The following is a 23,835-nucleotide window of genomic DNA, read 5'->3' as shown; positions in this document are numbered from 1 at the left end:
AAAGGGTGCACTAACTCGAAATCGCAGCCAAAAAAATTGCACGCAAAAAGAAAGGAAAATAGTGAGTATCTGTCCCAGGGCCAAATATACATATATAGATAAACATATTTATAACATTTTAAAAGTGCCCTAAACATAGCTGTGAGTGTCTGTATTAAAAAATATAAAACATACTTACCGATAGACACTCGTTCACTATCAATCAAGTAGCACACAGTCAAACCCGTACTGAAACATATCAGCAGAGGTAATTGTAATAGGAGTATAACGTCAATCTGTAAAGGGAGGCAAAAAACGATTCCCTGCGACCGAATTTATAGCTTGCCCATGAAGGATTTCCTATGAGGCAATCCAACGTATTACAAGTCAATACTCCAAATACATCCCTCTGACAAGCAATGTACTCTGAGGGGAACCGGGCTTCAATATCCTCGAAAAGCTCCTTTCTCTGAAGAAATCAAGCACATCACCATGCTTCAACCACCTCTAACGGAAGCAAAGTAAAAACTGAAGTATGTGTGAGGTGGAAGGGGTTTTATAGGCTTTTTGTGGTTTGGGAAACTTTGCCTCCTCCTAGTAGGAATGTATATCCCATATGTAACGGATCGTGGACTCTCGCCACCTATATGAAAGAAAGGGGGTTCTCTCTTCACTGTGTGTTACTGGCATAAAAAGAAATTAGATGACTGATATGTATTAATAACAAAAAGGGGTATTTCCTATTATATGTATACTACTGAGTTAAAAGGACAGTAAAATCAAAATTAAAAACTTTCATGGTTTAGATAAAACATCAGCTTTCTAATTTACTGCTATTATCACATTTTATGTATCCTTTATTGAAGAGCAAAGGTAGGTAGGTTCAAATGAGCTCAGGAGCATGCATGTGTCTTTAGCACTCTATGGCAGCAGTGTTTGCAACTACAGTACGTGTAACTACTAAAAACATTGTTGCAAACATCACTACCAGATAGGTAGGCACATGCATGTAGTTATTTTAAAATGAATATTGTTTCTGGCCAGTTTGAAATGGCTGCCAAGCTCCACCCACTGATGACATCATGATCTGGGCTGCATATTGTTTCCAATCACAAAAGGCTCACTAGTTGAATTCAACAGACTGTCAATGCTATTCAGCAGAGTGCCTAGATACAGCCCAGATCATGATGTCATCAGTGGGTGGAGCTTGGCAGCCATTTCAAACTGCCCAGAAACAATATTCAATTCAAAATAACTGTTTTACCATACCTGCAGCATAGTATAGAAAGGGATGCAGGAGACTATTTGCATCTTAATCTAAGGAAAGATGACTAAGGTGTAGACTGTCCCTTTAAGTTTAATTATGACTTTACTGCCCCTTTAAATTACTATTTCATATGTTACTGGCAGAAGCTGGGTAAATAACTGCCATGTTTTACTGGCACAGGGGAGGTATGATGTTGCAGCATTTCTGGCTGGAAAAAGGTTCATACTGTTTGCTGAGAGATGTATGATATGAAGCATTTGAGGTGGAGACAGTGTTTGTACTGGCACCGCTAAATTAGCAATACCCCTTATGCTTAGCAAAGCAAAAAGTATTGGAGTAGAAAAAGACAACAGTGTTAAACTGCAATTTAGCTTACAATTAATTTTCCTTATTTACTGCTGTATAAAGAATCGTCCAATTTGTGTATTTATTTTAGCCAGTGATGCTTTAACTGTACTTTAGATTACATATTAATGTTATGTACACTATAATGAGCCTCCCCCCAAAATATGCTATAAATCAATTGATTGTATGTGGCATAAGCATATACAGTGGATATAAAAAGTCTACACACCCCTGTGAAAATGTCAGGTTTCTGTGATGTAAAAAAAATGAGACAAAGATAAATAATTTCAGAACTTTTTCCACCATTAATGTGACCTATAAACTGTACAACTCAATTGTAAAACAAACTGAAATGTTTTAGGTAAAGGGAAATAAAAATAAAAAAATAAAATAATATGGTTGCATAAGTGTGAACACCCTTAATTGAAGCACCTTTTCATTTTATTACAGCACTCAGTCTTTTTGGGTATGATTTTTTCAGCATGGCACATCTTGACTTGGCAAGATTTGCCCACTTTTCTTTGCAAAAACACTCTAAATCCGTCAGAATGCGAGGGCATCTCCTATGCACAGCCCTCTTCAGATCACCCCACAGATTTTGAATTGGATTCAGGTCTGGGCTCTGGCTGGGCCATCCCAAAACTTTAATCTTCTTCTGGTGAAGCCATTCCTTTGTTGATTTGGATGTATGCTTTGGGTCGTTTTCATGCTGAAAGATGAAGTTCCTCTTCATGTTCAGCTTTCTAGCAGAAGCCTGAAGGTTTTGTGCCAATATTGTCTGGTATTTGGAACTGTTCATTAATCCCTCTACCTTGACTAAGGCCCCAGTTCCAGCTGAAGAAAAACAGCCCCAAAGCATGATGCTGCCAACACCATACTTCACTGTGCGTATGGTGTTCATTTGGTTATATGCAGTGTTGTTTTTGCGCCAAACATATCTTTTGGAATTATGGCCAAAAAGTTCAACTTTGGTTTCATCAGAGCAGAACACCTTTTGCAACATGCTTTTGGGAAACTTCAGATGTGTTTTTGCAAAATTTAGCCTGGCTTGGATGTTTTTTTTGTAAGAAAACAGAATTTATGCTTACCTGATAAATTACTTTCTCCAACGGTGTGTCCGGTCCACGGCGTCATCCTTACTTGTGGGATATTCTCTTCCCCAACAGGAAATGGCAAAGAGCCCAGCAAAGCTGGTCATATGATCCCTCCTAGGCTCCGCCTACCCCAGTCATTCGACCGACGTACAGGAGGAAATATGCATAGGAGAAACCATATGATACCGTGGTGACTGTAGTTAGAGAAAATAATTCATCAGACCTGATTAAAAAAACCAGGGCGGGCCGTGGACCGGACACACCGTTGGAGAAAGTAATTTATCAGGTAAGCATAAATTCTGTTTTCTCCAACATAGGTGTGTCCGGTCCACGGCGTCATCCTTACTTGTGGGAACCAATACCACAGCTTTAGGACACGGATGAAGGGAGGGAGCAAATCAGGTCACCTAAATGGAAGGCACCACGGCTTGCAAAACCTTTCTCCCAAAAATAGCCTCTGAAGAAGCAAAAGTATCAAATTTGTAAAATTTGGCAAAAGTGTGCAGTGAAGACCAAGTCGCTGCCTTACATATCTGGTCAACAGAAGCCTCGTTCTTGAAGGCCCATGTGGAAGCCACAGCCCTAGTGGAGTGAGCTGTGATTCTTTCAGGAGGCTGCCGTCCGGCAGTCTCATAAGCCAAACGGATAATGCTTTTAAGCCAAAAAGAAAGAGAGGTAGAAGTTGCTTTTTGACCTCTCCTTTTACCAGAATAAACAACAAACAAAGAAGAAGTTTGTCTGAAATCTTTAGTGGCCTCTAAATAGAATTTTAGAGCACGGACTACGTCCAAATTGTGTAACAAACGTTCCTTCTTTGAAACTGGATTCGGGCACAAAGAAGGTACAACTATCTCCTGGTTAATATTCTTGTTGGAAACAACTTTCGGAAGAAAACCAGGCTTAGTACGCAAAACCACCTTATCTGCATGGAACACCAGATAGGGCGGAGAACACTGCAGAGCAGATAACTCAGAAACTCTTCTAGCAGAAGAAATTGCAACCAAAAACAAAACTTTCCAAGATAATAACTTAATATCTACAGAATGTAAGGGTTCAAACGGAACCCCTTGAAGAACTGAAAGAACTAGATTAAGACTCCAGGGAGGAGTCAAAGGTCTGTAAACAGGCTTGATTCTAACCAGAGCCTGAACAAACGCTTGAACGTCTGGCACAGCTGCCAGCCTTTTGTGAAGTAAAACAGATAACGCAGAAATCTGTCCCTTCAGAGAACTTGCAGATAATCCCTTCTCCAAACCCTCTTGTAGAAAGGATAAAATCCTAGGAATTTTTATCTTGTTCCATGGGAATCCTTTAGATTCACACCAACAGATATATTTTTTCCATATCTTATGGTAAATTTTTCTAGTCACAGGCTTTCTAGCCTGAATCAGAGTATCTATTACAGAATCTGAAAACCCACGCTTTGATAAAATCAAGCGTTCAATCTCCAAGCAGTCCGTTGGAGAGAAACGAGATTCGGATGTTCGAATGGACCTTGAACAAGAAGGTCCTGTCTCAAAGGTAGCTTCCATGGTGGAGCCGATGACATATTCACCAGGTCTGCATACCAAGTCCTGCGTGGCCACGCAGGAGCTATCAAGATCACCGAAGCCCTCTCCTGGTTGATCCTGGCTACCAGCCTGGGAATGAGAGGAAACGGTGGGAAAACATAAGCTAGGTTGAAGGTCCAAGGTGCTACTAGTGCATCTACTAGAGTCGCCTTGGGATACCTGGATCTGGACCCGTAACAAGGAACCTTGAAGTTCTGACGAGACGCCATCAGATCCATGTCTGGAATGCCCCATAATTGAGTTATTTGGGCAAAGATTTCCGGGTGGAGTTCCCACTCCCCCGGATGGAATGTCTGACGACTCAGAAAATCCGCTTCCCAATTTTCCACTCCTGGGATGTGGATTGCAGACAAGTGGCAGGAGTGATCCTCCGCCCATTGAATTATCTTGGTCACTTCCTCCATCGCCAGGGAACTCCTTGTTCCCCCCTGATGGTTGATATATGCAACTGTCGTCATGTTGTCTGATTGAAACCTTATGAATTTGGCCTTTGCTAGATGAGGCCAAGCTTTGAGAGCATTGAATATCGCTCTCAGTTCCAGAATGTTTATCGGGAGAAGAGATTCTTCCCGAGACCATAGACCCTGAGCTTTCAGGGGTTCCCAGACCGCGCCCCAGCCCACCAGACTGGCGTCGGTCGTGACAATGACCCACTCTGGTCTGCGGAAGCTCATTCCCTGTGACAGGTTGTCCAGGATTAGCCACCAACGGAGTGAATCTCTGGTCCTTTGATCTACTTGAATCGTCGGAGACAAGTCTGTATAATCCCCATTCCACTGTCTGAGCATGCACAGTTGTAATGGTCTTAGATGAATTCGTGCAAAAGGAACTATGTCCATTGCTGCAACCATTAATCCTATTACTTCCATGCACTGCGCTATGGAAGGACGAAGAACAGAATGAAGAACTTGACAAGAGCTTAGAAGTTTTGATTTTCTGACCTCTGTCAGAAAAATCCTCATTTCTAAGGAGTCTATTATTGTTCCCAAGAAGGGAACTCTTGTTGACGGGGAAAGAGAACTTTTTTCTATGTTCACTTTCCATCCGTGAGATCTGAGAAAGGCTAGGACGATGTCCGTATGAGCCTTTGCTTTTGACAGAGACGACGCTTGAATCAGGATGTCGTCCAAGTACGGTACTACTGCAATGCCCCTTGGTCTTAGAACCGCTAGAAGGGACCCTAGTACCTTTGTGAAAATTCTCGGAGCAGTGGCTAATCCGAATGGAAGTGCCACAAACTGGTAATGCTTGTCCAGAAAAGCGAACCTTAGGAACTGATGATGTTCCTTGTGGATAGGAATATGGAGGTACGCATCCTTTAAATCCACCGTGGTCATAAATTGACCTTCCTGGATGGTAGGAAGGATCGTTCGAATGGTTTCCATTTTGAACGATGGAACCCTGAGAAATTTGTTTAGGATCTTGAGATCTAGAATTGGTCTGAATGTTCCCTCTTTTTTGGGAACTATGAACAGGTTGGAGTAAAACCCCATCCCTTGTTCTCTTATTGGAACTGGATGAATTACTCCCATCTTTAACAGGTCTTCTACACAATGTAAGAATGCCTGTCTTCTTATTTGGTTTGAAGATAATTGAGACCTGTGGAACCTTCCCCTTGGGGGTAGTTCCTTGAATTCCAGGAGATAACCTTGAGAAACTATTTCTAGTGCCCAAGGATCCTGAACATCTCTTGCCCAGGCCTGAGCAAAGAGAGAAAGTCTGCCCCCCACCAGATCCGGTCCCGGATCGGGGGCCATCCCTTCATGCTGTTTTGGTAGCAGTGGCAGGCTTCTTGGCCTGCTTACCCTTGTTCCAGCCTTGCATCGGTCTCCAGGCTGGTTTGGGTTGAGAAGTATTACCCTCTTGCTTAGAGGATGTAGAAGTAGAGGCTGGTCCGTTTCTGCGAAAGGGACGAAAATTAGGCTTATTTCTAGCCTTAAAAGACCTATCCTGAGGAAGGGCGTGGCCCTTTCCTCCGGTGATGTCTGAAATAATCTCTTTCAAATCAGGACCAAACAGTGTTTTGCCCTTGAAAGGGATGTTAAGCAATTTTGTCTTGGAAGACACATCCGCTGACCAAGACTTTAGCCAGAGCGCTCTGCGCGCCACGATAGCAAACCCTGAATTTTTCGCCGCTAATCTCGCTAATTGCAAAGCGGCATCTAGAATAAAAGAGTTAGCCAATTTAAGTGCATGAACTCTGTCCATAACCTCCTCATACGAAGATTCTTTATTGAGCGACTTTTCTAGTTCTTCGAACCAGAAACACGCTGCCGTAGTGACAGGAACAATGCATGAAATTGGTTGAAGAAGGTAACCTTGCTGAACAAACATTTTTTTAAGCAAACCCTCTAATTTTTTATCCATAGGATCTTTAAAAGCACAACTATCTTCTATGGGAATAGTAGTGCGTTTGTTTAGAGTAGAGACCGCCCCCTCGACCTTAGGGACTGTCTGCCATAAGTCCTTTCTGGGGTCGACTATAGGAAATAATTTCTTAAACATAGGGGGAGGAACAAAAGGTATGCCGGGCCTTTCCCATTCCTTGTTTACTATGTCCGCCACCCGCTTGGGTATAGGAAAAACATCGGGGGGCACCGGAACCTCTAGGAACTTGTCCATCTTACATAATTTCTCTGGAATGACCAAATTGTCACAATCATCCAGAGTAGATAATACCTCCTTAAGCAGTGCGCGGAGATGTTCTAATTTAAATTTAAATGTCACAACATCAGGTTCAGCTTGTTGAGAAATTTTTCCTGAATCTGAAATTTCTCCCTCAGACAAAACCTCCCTCCTGGCCCCTTCAGATTGGTGTGAGGGTATGTCACAAACGTTATCATCAGCGTCCTCTTGCTCTTCAGTGTTTAAAACAGAGCAATCGCGCTTTCTTTGATAAGTAGGCATTTTAGATAAAATATTTGCAATAGAATTATCCATAACAGCCGTTAATTGTTGCATAGTAATAAGTATTGGCGCACTAGATGTACTAGGGGCCTCTTGTGTGGGCAAAACTGGTGTAGACACAGAAGGGGGTGATGCAGTACCATGCTTACTCCCCTCATCTGAAGAATCATCTTGGGCACTATTATTATCTGTGGCATCATTGTCCCTACTTTGTTTGGACACCATGTCACAATTATCGCATATATTTAAATGGGGAGACACATTGGCTTTCATACATATAGAACATCGTTTATCTGATGGTTCAGACATGTTAAATAGGCTTAAACTTGTCAACAAAGCACAAAAAACGTTTTAAAATAAAACCGTTACTGTCACTTTAAATTTTAAACAGAACACACTTTATTACTGAATATGCGAAAAAGTATGAAGCAATTGTTCAAAATTTACCAAAATTTCACCACAGTGTCTTAAAGCCTTAAAAGTATTGCACACCAAATTTGAAAGCTTTAACCCTTAAAATAACGGAACCGGAGCCGTTTTTACATTTAACCCCTATACAGTCCCAGGAATCTGCTTTGCTGAGACCCAACCAAGCCAAGAGGGGAATACGATACCAAATGACGCCTTCTATAAGCTTTTTCAGTGGATCTTAGCTCCTCACACATGCATCTGCATGCCTTGCCTTCCAAAAACAACTGCGCATTAGTGGCGCGAAAATGAGGCTCTGCCTATGACTAGAGAAGGCCCCCATCTGAAAAAGGTGTCCATACAGTGCCTTCCGTTTTTTAACAACAATCCCCAAGATTATAATAACTATAAAGAGCTATAATCTGTCAAATATGCTTAGCAAAGTAATCGTTTTAGCCCAGAAAAATGTCTACCAGTTTTTTAAGACCTTATAAAGCCTTTATTCTTTTACTTAATCTAAGAAAATGGCTTACCGGTCCCCATAGGGAAAATGACAGCCTTCCAGCATTACCAAGTCGTGTTAGAAATGTGGCCAGTCATACCTCAGGCAGAAAAGTCTGCCAACTGCTTCCCCCAACTGAAGTTACTTCATCTCAACAGTCCTGTGTGGAAACAGCAATCGATTTTAGTAACGTTTGCTAAAATCATCTTCCTCTTACAAACAGAAATCTTCTTCTCTTTTCTGTTTCAGAGTAAATAGTACATACCAGCACTATTTTAAAATAACAAACACTTGATTGAAGAATAAAAAACAGAATTTATGTTTACCTGATAAATTACTTTCTCCAACGGTGTGTCCGGTCCACGGCGTCATCCTTACTTGTGGGATATTCTCTTCCCCAACAGGAAATGGCAAAGAGCCCAGCAAAGCTGGTCACATGATCCCTCCTAGGCTCCGCCTTCCCCAGTCATTCGACCGACGTAAAGGAGGAATATTTGCATAGGAGAAATCATATGATACCGTGGTGACTGTAGTTAGAGAAATTAAATCATCAGACCTGATTAAAAAACCAGGGCGGGCCGTGGACCGGACACACCGTTGGAGAAAGTAATTTATCAGGTAAACATAAATTCTGTTTTCTCCAACATAGGTGTGTCCGGTCCACGGCGTCATCCTTACTTGTGGGAACCAATACCAAAGCTTTAGGACACGGATGATGGGAGGGAGCAAATCAGGTCACCTAGATGGAAGGCACCACGGTTTGCAAAACCTTTCTCCCAAAAATAGCCTCAGAAGAAGCAAACAAAACTTTCCAAGATAATAACTTAATATCTACGGGAATGTAAGGGTTCAAACGGAACCCCTTGAAGAACTGAAAGAACTAAATTAAGACTCCAAGGAGGAGTCAAAGGTTTGTAAACAGGCTTGATTCTAACCAGGGCCTGAACAAAAGCCTGAACATCTGGCACAGCCGCCAGCTTCTTGTGAAGTAAAACAGATAAAGCAGAAATCTGTCCCTTCAAAGAACTTGCAGATAATCCTTTCTCCAAACCCTCTTGTAGAAAGGATAGAATCTTAGGAATTTTTACCCTGTTCCATGGGAATCCTTTCGATTCGCACCAACAGATATATTTCTTCCATACTTTATGGTAAATTTTCCTAGTTACAGGCTTTCTAGCCTGAATAAGAGTATCAATGACAGAATCTGAGAACCCACGCTTTGATAAAATCAAGCGTTCAATCTCCAAGCAGTCAGTTGGAGTGATGCCAGATTCGGATGTTCGAACGGACCTTGAACAAGAAGGTCCCGTCTCAAAGGTAGCTTCCATGGTGGAGCCGATGACATATTCACCAGGTCTGCATACCAAGTTCTGCGTGGCCACGCAGGAGCTATCAAGATCACCGAAGCCCTCTCTTGATTGATCCTGGCTACCAGCCTGGGAATGAGAGGAAACGGTTGGAACACATAAGCTAGGTTGAAGGTCCAGGGCGCTACTAGTGCATCTACTAGAGTCGCCTTGGGATCCCTGGATCTGGACCCGTAGCAAGGAACCTTGAAGTTCTGACGAGACGCCATCAGATCCATGTCTGGAATGCCCCATAATTGAGTTATTTGGGCAAAGATTTCCGGATGGAGTTCCCACTCCCCCGGATGAAATGTCTGACGACTCAGAAAATCCGCTTCCCAATTTTCCACTCCTGGGATGTGGATTGCAGACAAGTGGCAGGAGTGAAGCTCCGCCCATTGAAATACTTTGGTCACTTCTTCCATCGCCAGGGAACTCCTTGTTCCCCCCTGATGGTTGATATATGCAACAGTCGTCATGTTGTCTGATTGAAACCTTATGAATTTGGCCTTTGCTAGTTGAGGCCAAGCCTTGAGAGCATTGAATATCGCTCTCAGTTCCAGAATGTTTATCGGGAGAAGAGATTCTTCCCGAGACCATAGACCCTGAGCCTTCAGGTGTTTCCAGACCGCGCCCCAGCCCACCAGGCTGGCGTCGGTCGTTACAATGACCCACTCTGGTCTTCTGAAGCTCATCCCTTGGGACAGGTTGTCCAGGGTGAGCCACCAACGGAGTGAATCTCTGGTCCTCTGATCTACTTGGATCGTCGGGGACAAATCTGTATAATCCCCATTCCACTGTCTGAGCATGCACAGTTGTAATGGTCTTAGATGAATTCGCGCAAAAGGAACTATGTCCATTGCCGCAACCATCAAACCTATTACTTCCATGCACTGCGCTATGGAAGGAAGAAGAACAGAATGAAGTACTTGACAAGAGCTTAGAAGTTTTGATTTTCTGGCTTCTGTCAGAAAAATCTTCATTTCCAAGGAGTCTATTATTGTTCCCAAGAAGGGAACTCTTGTTGACGGAAATAGAGAACTTTTTTCTACGTTCACTTTCCACCCGTGAGATCTGAGAAAGGCTAGGACAATGTCCGTATGAGCCTTTGCTTGTGGTAGAGACGACGCTTGAATCAGTATGTCGTCCAAGTAGGGTACTACTGCAATGCCCCTTGGCCTTAGAACCGCTAGAAGGGACCCTAGTACCTTTGTGAAAATTCTTGGAGCAGTGGCTAGTCCGAATGGAAGTGCCACAAACTGGTAATGCTTGTCCAGAAAGGCGAATCTTAGGAACCGATGATGTTCCTTGTGGATAGGAATATGTAGATACGCATCCTTTAAATCCACCGTGGTCATGAATTGACCTTCCTGGATGGTAGGAAGAATTGTCCGAATGGTTTCCATCTTGAACGATGGGACCTTGAGAAATTTGTTTAGGATCTTGAGATCCAAAATTGGCCTGAATGTTCCCTCTTTTTTGGGAACTATGAACAGATTGGAGTAAAACCCCATCCCTTGTTCTCCTAATGGAACAGGATGAATCACTCCCATTTTTAACAGGTCTTCTACACAATGTAAGAATGCCTGTCTTTTTATTTGGTCTGAAGACAATTGAGACCTGTGGAACCTTCCCCTTGGGGGTAGTTCCTTGAATTCCAGGAGATAACCTTGAGAAACTATTTCTAGCGCCCAAGGATCCTGAACATCTCTTGCCCAAGCCTGAGCGAAGAGAGAGAGTCTGCCCCCCACCAGATCCGGTCCCGGATCGGGGGCCAGCATCTCATGCTGTCTTGGTAGCGGTAGCAGGCTTCTTGGCCTGCTTACCTTTGTTCCAGCCTTGCATCGGTCTCCAGGCTGGCTTGGTTTGAGAAGAATTACCCTCTTGCTTAGAGGATGTAGAATTTGAGGCCGGTCCGTTTCTGCGAAAGGGACGAAAATTTGTTTTATTTTTAGCCTTAAAAGACCTATCCTGAGGAAGGGCGTGGCCCTTTCCCCCAGTGATGTCTGAAATAATCTCTTTCAAGTCAGGGCCAAACAGCGTTTTCCCCTTGAAAGGGATGTTAAGCAATCTGTTCTTGGAGGACACATCCGCTGACCAAGACTTCAGCCAAAGCGCTCTGCGCGCCACAATAGCAAAGCCTGAATTTTTCGCCGCTAATCTAGCTAATTGCAAAGTGGCGTCTAAGGTAAAAGAGTTAGCCAACTTAAGTGCTTGAACTCTGTCCATAACCTCATAAGAGGATGCTTGATTGAGCGACTTTTCTAGTTCCTCGAACCAGAAACACGCTGCTGTAGTGACAGGAACAATGCATGAAATTGGTTGTAGAAGGTAACCTTGCTGAACAAACATCTTTTTAAGCAAACCCTCTAATTTTTTATCCATAGGATCTTTGAAAGCACAACTATCTTCTATAGGGATAGTGGTGCGTTTGTTTAGAGTAGAAACCGCCCCCTCGACCTTGGGGACTGTCTGCCATAAGTCCTTCCTGGGGTCGACCATAGGAAATAATTTCTTAAATATAGGGGGAGGGACAAAAGGTATGTCGGGCCTTTCCCATTCTTTATTTACAATGTCCGCCACCCGCTTGGGTATAGGAAAAGCTTCGGGGGGCACCGGGACCTCTAGAAACCTGTCCATCTTACATAATTTCTCTGGAATGACCAAATTGTCACAATCATCCAGAGTAGATAACACCTCCTTAAGCAGAGCGCGGAGATGTTCCAATTTAAATTTAAATGTAATAACGTCAGGTTCAGCTTGTTGAGAAATTTTTCCTGAATCTGAAATTTCTCCCTCAGACAAAACCTCCCTAGCCCCTTCAGACTGGTGTAAGGGCATGACAGAACCATTATCATCAGCGTCCTCATGCTCTTCAGTATCTAAAACAGAGCAGTCGCGCTTTCGCTGATAAGTGGGCATTTTGGCTAAAATGTTTTTAATAGAATTATCCATTACAGCCGTTAATTGTTGCATAGTAAGGAGGATTGGCGCACTAGAAGCACTAGGGACCTCCTGAGTGGGCAAGACTGGTGTAGACATAGAAGGAGATGATGCAGTACCATGCTTACTCCCCTCACTTAAGGAATCATTTTGGGCAACATTACTATCAGTGGCATCATTGTCCCTACTTTGTTTGTCACATTCATCACATATATTTAAATGGAGAGGAACCTTGGCTTCCGAACATACAGAACATCGTCTATCTGATAGTTCAGACATGTTAATAGGCATAAACTTGATAACAAAGCACAAAAAACGTTTTAAAATAAAACCGTTACTGTCTCTTTAAATTTTAAACTGAACACACTTTTTTACTGAATATACGCAAAAGTATGAAGGAAATGTTCAAAATTCACCAAAATTTCACCACAGTGTCATAAAGCCTTAAAAGTATTGCACACCAAATTTGAAAGCTTAAACTCTTAAAATAACGGAACCGGAGCCGTTTTTATATTTAACCCCTATACAGTCCCTGGTATCTGCTTTGCTGAGACCCAACCAAGCCCAGAGGGGAATACGATACCAAATGACGCCTTCAATAAGCTTTTTCAGTGGACCTGAGCTCCTCACACATGCATCTGCATGCCTTGCTTCTCAAAAACAACTGCGCATTAGTGGCGCGAAAATGAGGCTCTGCCTATGACTAGAAAAGGCCCCCAGTGAAAAAGGTGTCCAATACAGTGCCTGCCGTTTTTTTAACAAAATTCCCAAGATTAAAATAACTCTCCAAAGTTATAAACCATTAAATATGCTTATAAAGTAATCGTTTTGGCCCAGAAAAATGTCTACCAGTCTTTAAAGCCCTTGTGAAGCCCTTTTATTCTTATATTGAAAATTAAGAAAATGGCTTACCGGATCCCATAGGGAAAATGACAGCTTCCAGCATTACCAAGTCTTGTTAGAAATGTGTCATACCTCAAGCAGCCAAAGTCTGCTCACTGTTTCCCCCAACTGAAGTTAATTCCTCTCAACAGTCCTGTGTGGAAACAGCCATCGATTTTAGTAACGGTTGCTAAAATCATTTTCCTCTTACAAACAGAAATCTTCATCTCTTTTCTGTTTCAGAGTAAATAGTACATACCAGCACTATTTTAAAATAACAAACTCTTGATAGAAGAATAAAAACTACATCAAGGGCTCCATGTACTAAGCAGTCAGCGAGCTACCCGCAACAAATCTCGCGCCCAAACTCGCAAACTGATATGTACAAAGCCGTCAATTATGTAAAAACTCGCATCTTTAAAATTGCGAGCGTACTTATCCGCCATACCTCGCTACCTCTCCATTTTTTACTGTAATTAGACACATTTGACCACCAACTCGCCAAAAACGAATGTACTAAAAAATCTATTTGTCCGCTCGCGTCAATTTCCGCTCCCACCTCGTTATTTTTGCCTCGCCACCTTTTAGGTGGCGGGCAAGGTACAAAACAATAGGAAAGTCACTCTAGACGCCAGTCTAGACATATATAAAAGGCAGTAATATCAGCATTGTACTTACATTGTTCATTTCAGCAGCTATGGAGAGAATTCTGTTTTTGTTTATTCTCCGTTTGATGCGAATCCGGGCTAGAAGACAGAATACTGGAAATGTAGCTAATCGATTGGTTAGAAGAAGGAGAGTTCGTGTCCCCCGTGTATTCCTTCCACGGGTTGGTTTGCACGGCCTTTCTGACCGAGAGATCATACAAAGATTCCGGCTTGATCGTGAATCGATATTACACCTGTATCGAGAGATTGAAGATCATTTGGAGCCGATGACTGCTCGTTCACAAGCTATTCCGGGACTTCTCAAACTATTAGCGGCATTGCATTTTTTTGCAACAGGCTCCTTTCAGGCAGTTTCTAGCGTCATTATTGGAATGAGTCAATCTGCTTTTTCACGCCACTTATCCAAAGTAATAGGGGCTATGATGGTTATTTTTCATCGATATGTTTGTTTGCCATCTACCCCTGAAGAATGGCAATCTATCAAGTCAAATTTCTATAGGATGGCTGGGATGCCCAATGTCCTAGGTGCCATAGACTGTACCCATGTTGCTGTAAGACCACTTCAAGCTCGTGAGGAGATCTATAGGAATCAAAAGCATTTCCATTCCTTGAATGTCCAGATGGTCTGTGACCCCCACATGAGGATTATCAGTGTCCGTTCTAACTTTCCTGGATCATGTCATGATTCTTACATTTTAAGGCAGACTGGGTTATACCGGAAGTTCGAGGAGGGAAATATGCCTGACGGATGGCTTCTAGGTAAGCATAACTGGCGTCTAATATGTCTCTCATTTCAATGTACCAAAATTGCGCCCAATTTGTCGACTGTAATCTGTATAGTTTAATTGTATTGTATAGTTCTGAATCTTTATAATTATTCTTATATTAATATTTATATTTATTATATCTTCTATTAGGAGATGGAGGGTACTCATGTACAGAATGGCTGTTGACTCCCTATAACAACCCACAGACCAGAAGTCAAGTACGTTTCAATGAAGCTCACCGATCTACCAGGGGGATTATTGAGAGGACTTTCGGTCTTTTGAAAATGCGGTTTCGATGTCTTGATCGTTCTGGTGGTGCTATGCAGTATGCACCAGAGAAAGTTGCCAAAATTATATTGGTTTGCTGCATACTGCACAATATTGCAATTAAAAGAGGCTGTCCATTAGAAGATGAAGATCCAATAGATACTGATGATTTACCAGAAGAAATATGTGTCGAACAAGCTAATAGGCGTGGAAATGCAACAAGGGACATGGTTTCAGAACAATATTTTGTGTTTGAGGATTAAAGTTTCAGTTGATCAATAAAAAACTTTCTTTATTAACTTGTCTCCATTTTTTTTTAAGAGTTAAGGTTATTAAAAATCACTCATGATAAACAGTTAAATACATAACAGTTGTTGCTCTTCAATTATCAAAGGTTTCAAATAAATAAAGTTTATGATCAAAGTTATTACAGACAATATATTATAGGTAATACATTGTCTTTGTGACATCACACTAGTGTCTACAGCTGCTCTCACTCTTTTACATATGTGATTATTGTAATGTAATCCCTCCATAGCTGATGCTAATTCATTGTATTGTGTCATTGAATTCCCGCGTCTACTATGACGTTCATGACACCTTACATGTCACGTGTTAACAATTGGCCAGACAATTGAACTGAAAGTTAAGTACATCAGCTTATTCGCGGCGAGCGAGGCGTCAAATTTATCAATATTCCGCCACTGCTCGCGGCGGGCTAGAGGTGTCTATTTGTTGTGGGATTATTAGTACATAGCTACAGCGGACACCATTTCGCCCGCGGCGAGTAACGGCGAGTTTAGCCGCGTCTAAAATGACGGATGAATTGACGGCTTAGTACATGGAGCCCCTAAACACCAAAAAACTCTGAGCCATCTCCGTGGAGATGTTGCCTGTGCAACGGCAAAGAGAATGACTGGGGAAGGCGGAGCCTAGGAGGGATCATGTGACCAGCTTTGCTGGGCTCTTTGCCATTTCCTGTTGGGGAAGAGAATATCCCACAAGTAAGGATGACGCCGTGGACCGGACACACCTATGTTGGAGAAACTACATTTAAACACCAAAAAACTCTTAGCCATCTCCGTGGAGATGTTGCCTGTGCAACGGCAAAGAGAATGACTGGGGTAGGCGGAGCCTAGGAGGGATCATATGACCAGCTTTGCTGGGCTCTTTGCCATTTCCTGTTGGGGAAGAGAATATCCCACAAGTAAGGATGACGCCGTGGACCGGACACACCTATGTTGGAGAAAAGGCTTCCGTCTTGCCACTCTACCCCATAGCCCAGACATATGAAGAATACGGGCGATTGTTGTCACATGTACCACACAGCCAGTACTTGCCAGATATTCCTGCAGCTCCTTTAATGTTGCTGTAGGCCTCTTGGCAGCCTCCCAGACCAGTTTTCTTCTCGTCTTTTCATCAATTTTGGAGGGACATCCAGTTCTTGTTAATCTCACTGTTGCACCATATTTTCTTCACTTGATGATGACTGTCTTCACTGTGTTCCATGGTATATCTAATGCCTTGGAAATTCTTTTGTACCCTTCTCCTGACTGATACCTTTTAACAATGAGATCCCTCTGATGCTTTAGAAGCTCTCTGAGGACCATGGCTTTTGCTGTAGGATGCGACTAACAAAATGTCAGGAAAGACCTACTAGAACAGCTGAACTTTATTTGGGGTTAATCAGAGGCACTTTAAATGATGACAGGTGTGTACTGACTCCTATTTAACATGATTTTGAATGTGATTGCTTAATTCTGAACACAGCTACATCCCCAGTTATAAAAGGGTGTTCACACTTTTGCAATCATATTATTTTAGTTTTTTAGTTTTATTTCCCTTTACCTAAAAGATTTCAGTTTGTTTCTCAATTGAGTTGTACAGTTTATAGGTCACATTAAAGGTGGAAAAAGTTCTGAAATGATTTATCTTTGTCTCATTTCTTTACATAACAGAAACCTGACATTTTAACAGGGGTGTGTAGACTTTTTATATCCACTGTATATATATATATATATACTTACCAGCTGAGTGTGCGGAACCAGGGCAAGTCATAGGAATGGTAAACATTATACCCAATCATGATAATTTCTTGGAAACACTTTATCTGAACAAACATCACCTGCCGTAAGCAATGAGAACAAAATGTCATAGATTATTTAATAATAATAATAAAGCTAATAACCTAAAGAAACAAAAAATAAATAAACTTACAATCATCATAAGCACAATAGGTCCCAGGTAGATGATGACAAAGAAGAATGATATCATAGCCAGTGTAAGGATGCCTCTAATCCACCAGTTTTTCCACCTTAAAGAGAGAGGACAAAGAGGGAGTATATTTTTAATTCTGATTTTTTCTCCCTGACCTAAAAATAGCTATCTATATTCAGGTGCAAATAAATATGTCCTTCATACTTTATGTTAGCAGCATGAAATACAGAGATATTGAGTTCACTACTGACAAACTGAGTAGAGAGGCAACGCACATTAATAACCACGAAACATACTTATGGTGCAGAATAAAAATAACATTTATGCTTACCTGATAAATGTCTTTCTTCCTGGACATGGAGAGTCCCCAACGTCATTCCAATTACTAGTGGGATATTCACTCCTGGCCAGCAGGAGGAAGCAAAGAGCACCCCAGCAGAGCTGTTAAGTGTCACTTCCCTTACCCATAACCCCCAGTCATTCAGTCAAAGGAAAAGAAAGATAACACAAAGGTGTAGAGGTGCCTAAGGTTTAGCAAAAAACTAAATTTATGCTTACCTGATAAATTTCTTTCTCTTGTGGTGTATCCAGTCCACGGGTTCATCCATTACTTGTGGGATACCAATACCAAAGCTTTAGGACACGGATGAAGGGAGGGACAAGGCAAGAAGGCACCACTGCCTGTAAAACCTTTCTCCCAAAAATAGTCTTTGAGGAAGCAAAAGTATCAAATTTGTAGAATTTAGAAAAAGTATGAAGCGAAGACCAAGTTGCCGCCTTACAAATCTGTTCAACAGAGGCCTCATTTTTAAAAGCCCATGTGGAAGCTACCGCTCTAGTGGAATGAGCTGTAATTCTTTCAGGAGGCTGCTGGCCAGCAGTCTCATAAGCTAAACGGATTATGCTTCTCAGCCAAAAAGAAAGAGAAGATGCCGAAGCCTTTTGGCCTCTCCTCTGTCCAGAGTAGACAACAAACAATGCAGATGTTTGACGAAAATCCTTAGTAGCTTGTAAATAAAACTTTAAAGCACGAACCACGTCAGGATTGTGTAATAGACATTCCTTCTTTGAAGAAGGATTAGGACACAGTGACGGAACAATAATCTCCTGATTGATATTCTTATTAGATACAACCTTAGGAAGAAACCCAGGTTTGGTACGCAAAACTACCTTATCTGCATGGAAGATCAGATAAGGGGAATCACGCTGTAAGGCAGATAACTCTGAAACTCTACGAGCTGAAGAGATAGCTACCAAAAACAGAACTTTCCAAGATAAAAGCTTGATATCTATGGAATGCAGAGGTTCAAACGGAACCCCTTGAAGAACTTTAAGAACTAAATTTAAACTACATGGTGGAGCAACAGGTTTAAACACAGGCTTGATTCTAACTAAAGCCTGACAAAACGCCTGAACGTCTGGAACATCTGCCAGACGCTTGTGTAGAAGGACAGAGCAATAATCTGTCCCTTTAAGGAACTAGCTGACAATCCCTTCTCCAATCCTTCTTGGAGAAAGGATAATATCCTAGGAATCCTGACTTTACTCCATGAGTAACCCTTGGATTCACACCAATGAAGATATTTACACCATATCTTATGATAGATTTTCCTGGTGACAGGCTTTCGAGGCTGAATTAAGGTATCAATGACCAACTCGGAGAAACCACGTTTTGATAAAATCAAGCTTTCAATCTCCAAGCAGTCAGCCGTAGAGAAATTAGATTTGGATGTTTGAATGGACCTTGGAGTAGAAGGTCCTGCCTCAGCGGCAGAGACCATGGTGGAAGGGATGACATGTCCACCAGATCTGCATACCAAGTCCTGCGTGGCCACGCAGGTGCTATCAAAATCACTGAAGCTCTCTCCTGCTTGATCTTGGCAATCAGACGAGTTAGGAGAGGAAATGGTGGGAACACATAAGCCAGGCGGAAGGACCAGGGCGCTGCTAGAGCATCTATCAGCACTGCCTGGGGATCCCTTGACCTGGACCCGTAACAAGAAAGCTTGGCGTTCTGATGAGACGCCATCAGATCCAGTTCTGGTTTGCCCCATAGTTGAATAAACTGGGCAAATACCTCCGGATGGAGCTCCCACTCCCCCGGATGAAAAGTCTGCCGACTTAGAAAATCCGCCTCCCAGTTCTCTACTCCTGGGATATGGATAGCTGAGAGATGGCAAGAGTGAACCTCTGCCCATAGAATTATCTTTGAAACCTCCAACATTGCCATGGGGCTTCTTGTTCCCCCCTAATGGTTGATATAGGCTACAGTCGTGATATTGTCCGACTGAAATCTGATGAACATGACCGCAGCTAGTTGAGGCCAAGCCTGAAGAGCATTGAATATTGCTCCCAGTTCCAGAATGTTTATCGGAAGGAAGGCTTCCTCCAGAGTCCACGAACCCTGAGCCTTCAGGGAGTTCCAGACCGCGCCCCAGCCCAGAAGGCTGGCATCTGTCTTCACTATAGTCCACTCTAGCCTGCGGAAACTCATTCCCCTGGACAGATGGACCCGAGATAACCACCAGAGAAGAGAATCCCTGGTCTCTTGATCCAGATTTAGCAGAGGGGACAAATCTGTGTGGTCCCCATTCCACTGATTGAGCATGCAAAGTTGCAGTGGTCTGAGATGTAGGCGGGCAAACGGAACTATGTCCATTGACGCTACCATTAGGCCGATAACTTCCATACACTGAGCCACTGACGGACGAGAAGTGGAATGAAGAGCACGGCAGGAAGCTAGAAGCTTTAATAACCTGACCTCTGTCAGAAAATTTTTCATTTCTACTGAATCTATCAGTGTTCCTAGGAAGGAAACTCTTGTGAGAGGGGAGAGAGAACTCTTTTCTTCATTCACCTTCCACCCGTGAGACCTCAGAAAGGCCAGAACAATGTCCATATGGGACTTGGCGATTTGAAAAGTCGATGCCTGTATCAGAATGTCGTCTAGGTAAGTATAATGTTACTCTCAATTAATGTTTGTTATATGGAACACAACAGTAGTAATAATTTGGTTGTTACACTTTATTTATTGAATCATCTACTGACAAGCAGATTCTGAAAAATAAAGTGTTTTATTATTTCAAAATATACACAGTCTATATCTTTATTTTATAAACACACACTGTATACCTTTTGACAGAATAATTAAAGTATTGGACAGGGAAATATAAGACCACCTTATGGTAAAAACAGGTTGTTAATAACAACTCTGATTCACAGGTTGTTAAAGGGACACTGTACCCAAATTTTTTCTTTTGTAATTCAGAAAGAGCATGCAATTTTAAGCAACTTTCTAATTTACTCCTATTATCAATTTTTCTTTGTTCTCTTGCTATCATTATTTGAAAAAGAAGGCATCTAAGCTTTTTTTTGGTTTCAGTACTCTGGACAGCAGTTTTTTATTGGTGGATGGATTTATCCACCAATCAGCAAGGACAACCCAGGTTGTTCACCAAAAATGGGCCGGCATCTAAACTTACATTCTTGCATTTCAAATAAAGATACCAAGAGAATGAAAAAAATTTGATAATAGGAGTAAATTAGAAAGTTGCTTAAAATTTAGTGCTCAATCTGAATCACGAAAGAATTTTTTTGGGTACAGTGTCCCTTTAAATGAAGCAAGCAAGACTGGGCTATGGTAGAAGTAAGGTAAAGTTATTCAGAACACACTCTGGCTCAGCGTGCAGAAAAGTACACAGATCCTGGATTCACACTCAAAGAATAATTTCAGGATGGAGAGCGTAATACTACCTAAATATGTATAATCAAATACTGCAATATTTGTAAGTGGTAGCAAGCTAAGCAGTCAGTAGTAGTATTTGCAGAGAGTGTACCTGAAATGCTGCAGGAGCTGAGAAGTCTGATGTGGAGCAGGCAGGCAGCGTGTGAATGCTGAATGAGGAGGAAGTGAGCGTGTGAAGTCACCGGCAGAGCTGACAGCCTGGAATGTAGCAGCGGCTGCTGCTGAAGCAGAGAGACACTGAGAGAAGGTAATAAATCTTCCTTTACCCCACTGAGGAATCTTGCAGAGGCATCAAATGAGGAAGTAAGTGAGAGTAGGATCCGGTATTAGGAAATCCAGCAGATATTTCAACCTGTTAGAAAATAAGGCAGAGAGGCTTAGACAACTTGTAATCCAGAGCATAATACAAGGAGTACTCAGTGGATACTGGAACACAATACCAAGCACTGATTGCAATGTGCTGTGTTGTTTTATAGGAGGAGCAATCAATTAGGAGAAACTTCAGAGTCTCTTAAAGAAACAGTGCTCAACCCTGACAGTAAGGAGCCACTGCTATGCCCCGTGGCCTTAGAACCGCCAGTAGGGACCCTAGAACCTTCGTAAAGATTCTTGGTTCCGTGGCTAACCCGAAGGGAAGAGCCACAAACTGGTAATGCCTGTCTAAGAAGGCGAACCTGAGGAACTGATGATGATCTTTGTGAATCGGAATGTGGAGATAAGCATCCTTTAAGTCCATGGTAGTCATATATTGACCCTCCTGGATCATAGGGAGGATGGTTCGGATAGTCTCCATCTTGAAGGATGGGACCCTGAGAAATTTGTTTAGGATCTTGAGATCCAAGATTGGTCTGAAAGTTCCCTCTTTTTTGGGAACTATAAACAGATTTGAATAGAAGCCCTGCCCCTGTTCCTCCCTTGGACCCATAACCAGTAGGTCTTGAACACAACGTAAGAATGCCTCTCTCTTTATCTGGTTTACAGATAATTGTGAGAGATGAAATCTCCCCTTGGGAGATGAAGCTTTGAAGTCCAGAAGATATCCCTGGGAAACAATCTCTAATGCCCAGGGATCCTGGACGTCTCTTGCCCAAGCCTGGGTGAAGAGAGAAAGTCTGCCCCCTACTAGATCCGGTCCCGGATCGGGGGCTACTCCTTGATGCTGTCTTAGAGGCAGCCGCAGGTTTCTTGGCCTGCTTCCCCTTGTTCCAAGCCTGGTTAGGTATCCAGACTGGTTTGGACTGGGCGAAATTTCCCTCTTGTTTTGCATTAGAGGAAACTGAAGCTGTGCCACTCTTGAAGTTTTGAAAGGAACGAAAATTATTCTGTTTGGTCTTATTGGACCTATCCTGAGGAAGGGCGTAACCTTTTCCTCCAGTAATATCAGAAATGATCTCCTTCAGACCCTTGAAGGGGATGTTAAGAAGCTTAGACTTCGAAGTAACGTCTGCTGACCAGGACTTAAGCCATAGCGCCCTACGCGCCAAAATGGCAAAACCTGAATTCTTAGCCATTAGCTTGGCTAAATGAAAAATGGCGTCAGAAATAAAGGAGTTAGCTAACTTAAGAGCTTTAATCTTGTCTAGAATATCGTCTAGCGGGGTCTCCACCTGTAGAGCCTCCTCAAGAGACTCAAACCAAAATGCAGCAGCAGCAGTAACTGGGGCAATGCATGCAAGAGGCTGGAGAATAAAACCTTGATGTATAAAAATTTTCTTAAGGAGACCCTCCAATTTTTTTATCCATAGGATCTAGGAAAGCACAACTGTCTTCGACGGGGATAGTTGTACGCTTAGCTAGGGTAGAGACTGCTCCCTCCACCTTAGGAACCGTCTGCCACGAGTCCCGTATGGCGGCATCTATGGGAAACATCTTTTTGAAAGCAGGAGGGGGAGAGAACGGCACACCTGGTCTATCCCATTACTTAGTAATAATTTTCGAAAACCTCTTAGGGACTGGAAAAACATCAGTATAAACAGGCACTGCAAAGTATTTGTCCATTTTACACAATTTCTCTGGAACCACAATGGGGTCACAGTCATCCAGAGTCGCTAAAACCTCCCTAAGCAATAAGCGGAGGTGTTCAAGCTTAAATTTAAACGCTGTCATTTCAGAATCAGACTGAAGTAACGCCTTCCCCGAGTCTGAAATGTCAACCACAGATAGAAGCTCACCTGCCTCGGCTTCTGAGCATTGTGAGGGTATATCGGACACAGGCATTAAAGCGTCAGAAAGCTCTGTATTAGTTCTAGCCCCAGAGCTGTCTCGCTATCCTTGCAACCCTGGCAGTTTGGAGAATACCTCTGAGAGGGTAGCATTCATAACTGCCGCCATGTCCTGTAAGGTAAAAGATTTAGACGCGCTAGATGTACTTGGCGTCACTTGAGCGGGAGTTATAGATTCTGACACATGGGGAGAGCTAGATGGCATAATCTCCCTCTTTTCAGTCAGAGAATCCCCTGGAGATAAATCTTTAAGCGCCATAATATGGTCTTTATAGTTTATAGAAATATCAGTACATTTGGTACACATTCTAAGAGGGGGTTCCACCATGGCTTCCAAACATATTGAACAAGGAGTTTCCTCTATGTCAGACATGTTTAACAGACTAGTAATGAGACAAGCAAGCTTGGAAAACACTTTAATAAAGGTGAAACAGCAATTAAACAAAAACGTTACTGTGCCTTTAAGAGAAAAAAACTAGCACTTAAACTGCAAAACAGTGAAAAAATACAGTAAAGTCTTTGAAATTTTTACAGTGTGTGTAAGGGACTAAAGCAACATTGCACCCACTTGCAAATGAATGATTAACCCCTTATGCCCCAAACCGGATTGAAAAACGTAAAAAAACGTTAAAAGTCAATTGAGCACCTTGCCACAACTCTGCTGAGGCTTCTACCTGCCCTCAAATATGATTTTGTGCAGAAATA

The 23,835-nt window shown here is 42.4% G+C and overlaps 1 protein-coding gene across 1 annotated transcript in view; it reads right to left on the bottom strand.

The window, feature by feature from the left end:
• Nucleotides 1-23,835, bottom strand: part of CDS2 (CDP-diacylglycerol synthase 2) — a 232,860-nt gene that overhangs the window by 81,615 nt on the left and 127,410 nt on the right. The window contains exons 3-4 of the mRNA XM_053718199.1: nucleotides 17,164-17,260; nucleotides 16,974-17,071 (exon numbers count right to left, since the gene is read on the bottom strand). Of these exons, the coding sequence (XP_053574174.1) occupies nucleotides 16,974-17,071; nucleotides 17,164-17,260 (195 nt within the window). The remainder of the gene's footprint in view (nucleotides 1-16,973; nucleotides 17,072-17,163; nucleotides 17,261-23,835) is intronic.

The sequence above is a fragment of the Bombina bombina genome, chromosome 6 (assembly GCF_027579735.1).
Source record: "Bombina bombina isolate aBomBom1 chromosome 6, aBomBom1.pri, whole genome shotgun sequence".
Lineage (NCBI taxonomy): Eukaryota > Metazoa > Chordata > Amphibia > Anura > Bombinatoridae > Bombina > Bombina bombina.
Note: the sequence above shows the minus strand (reverse complement) of the source record. Positions and strands in the feature narration are given on the sequence as shown.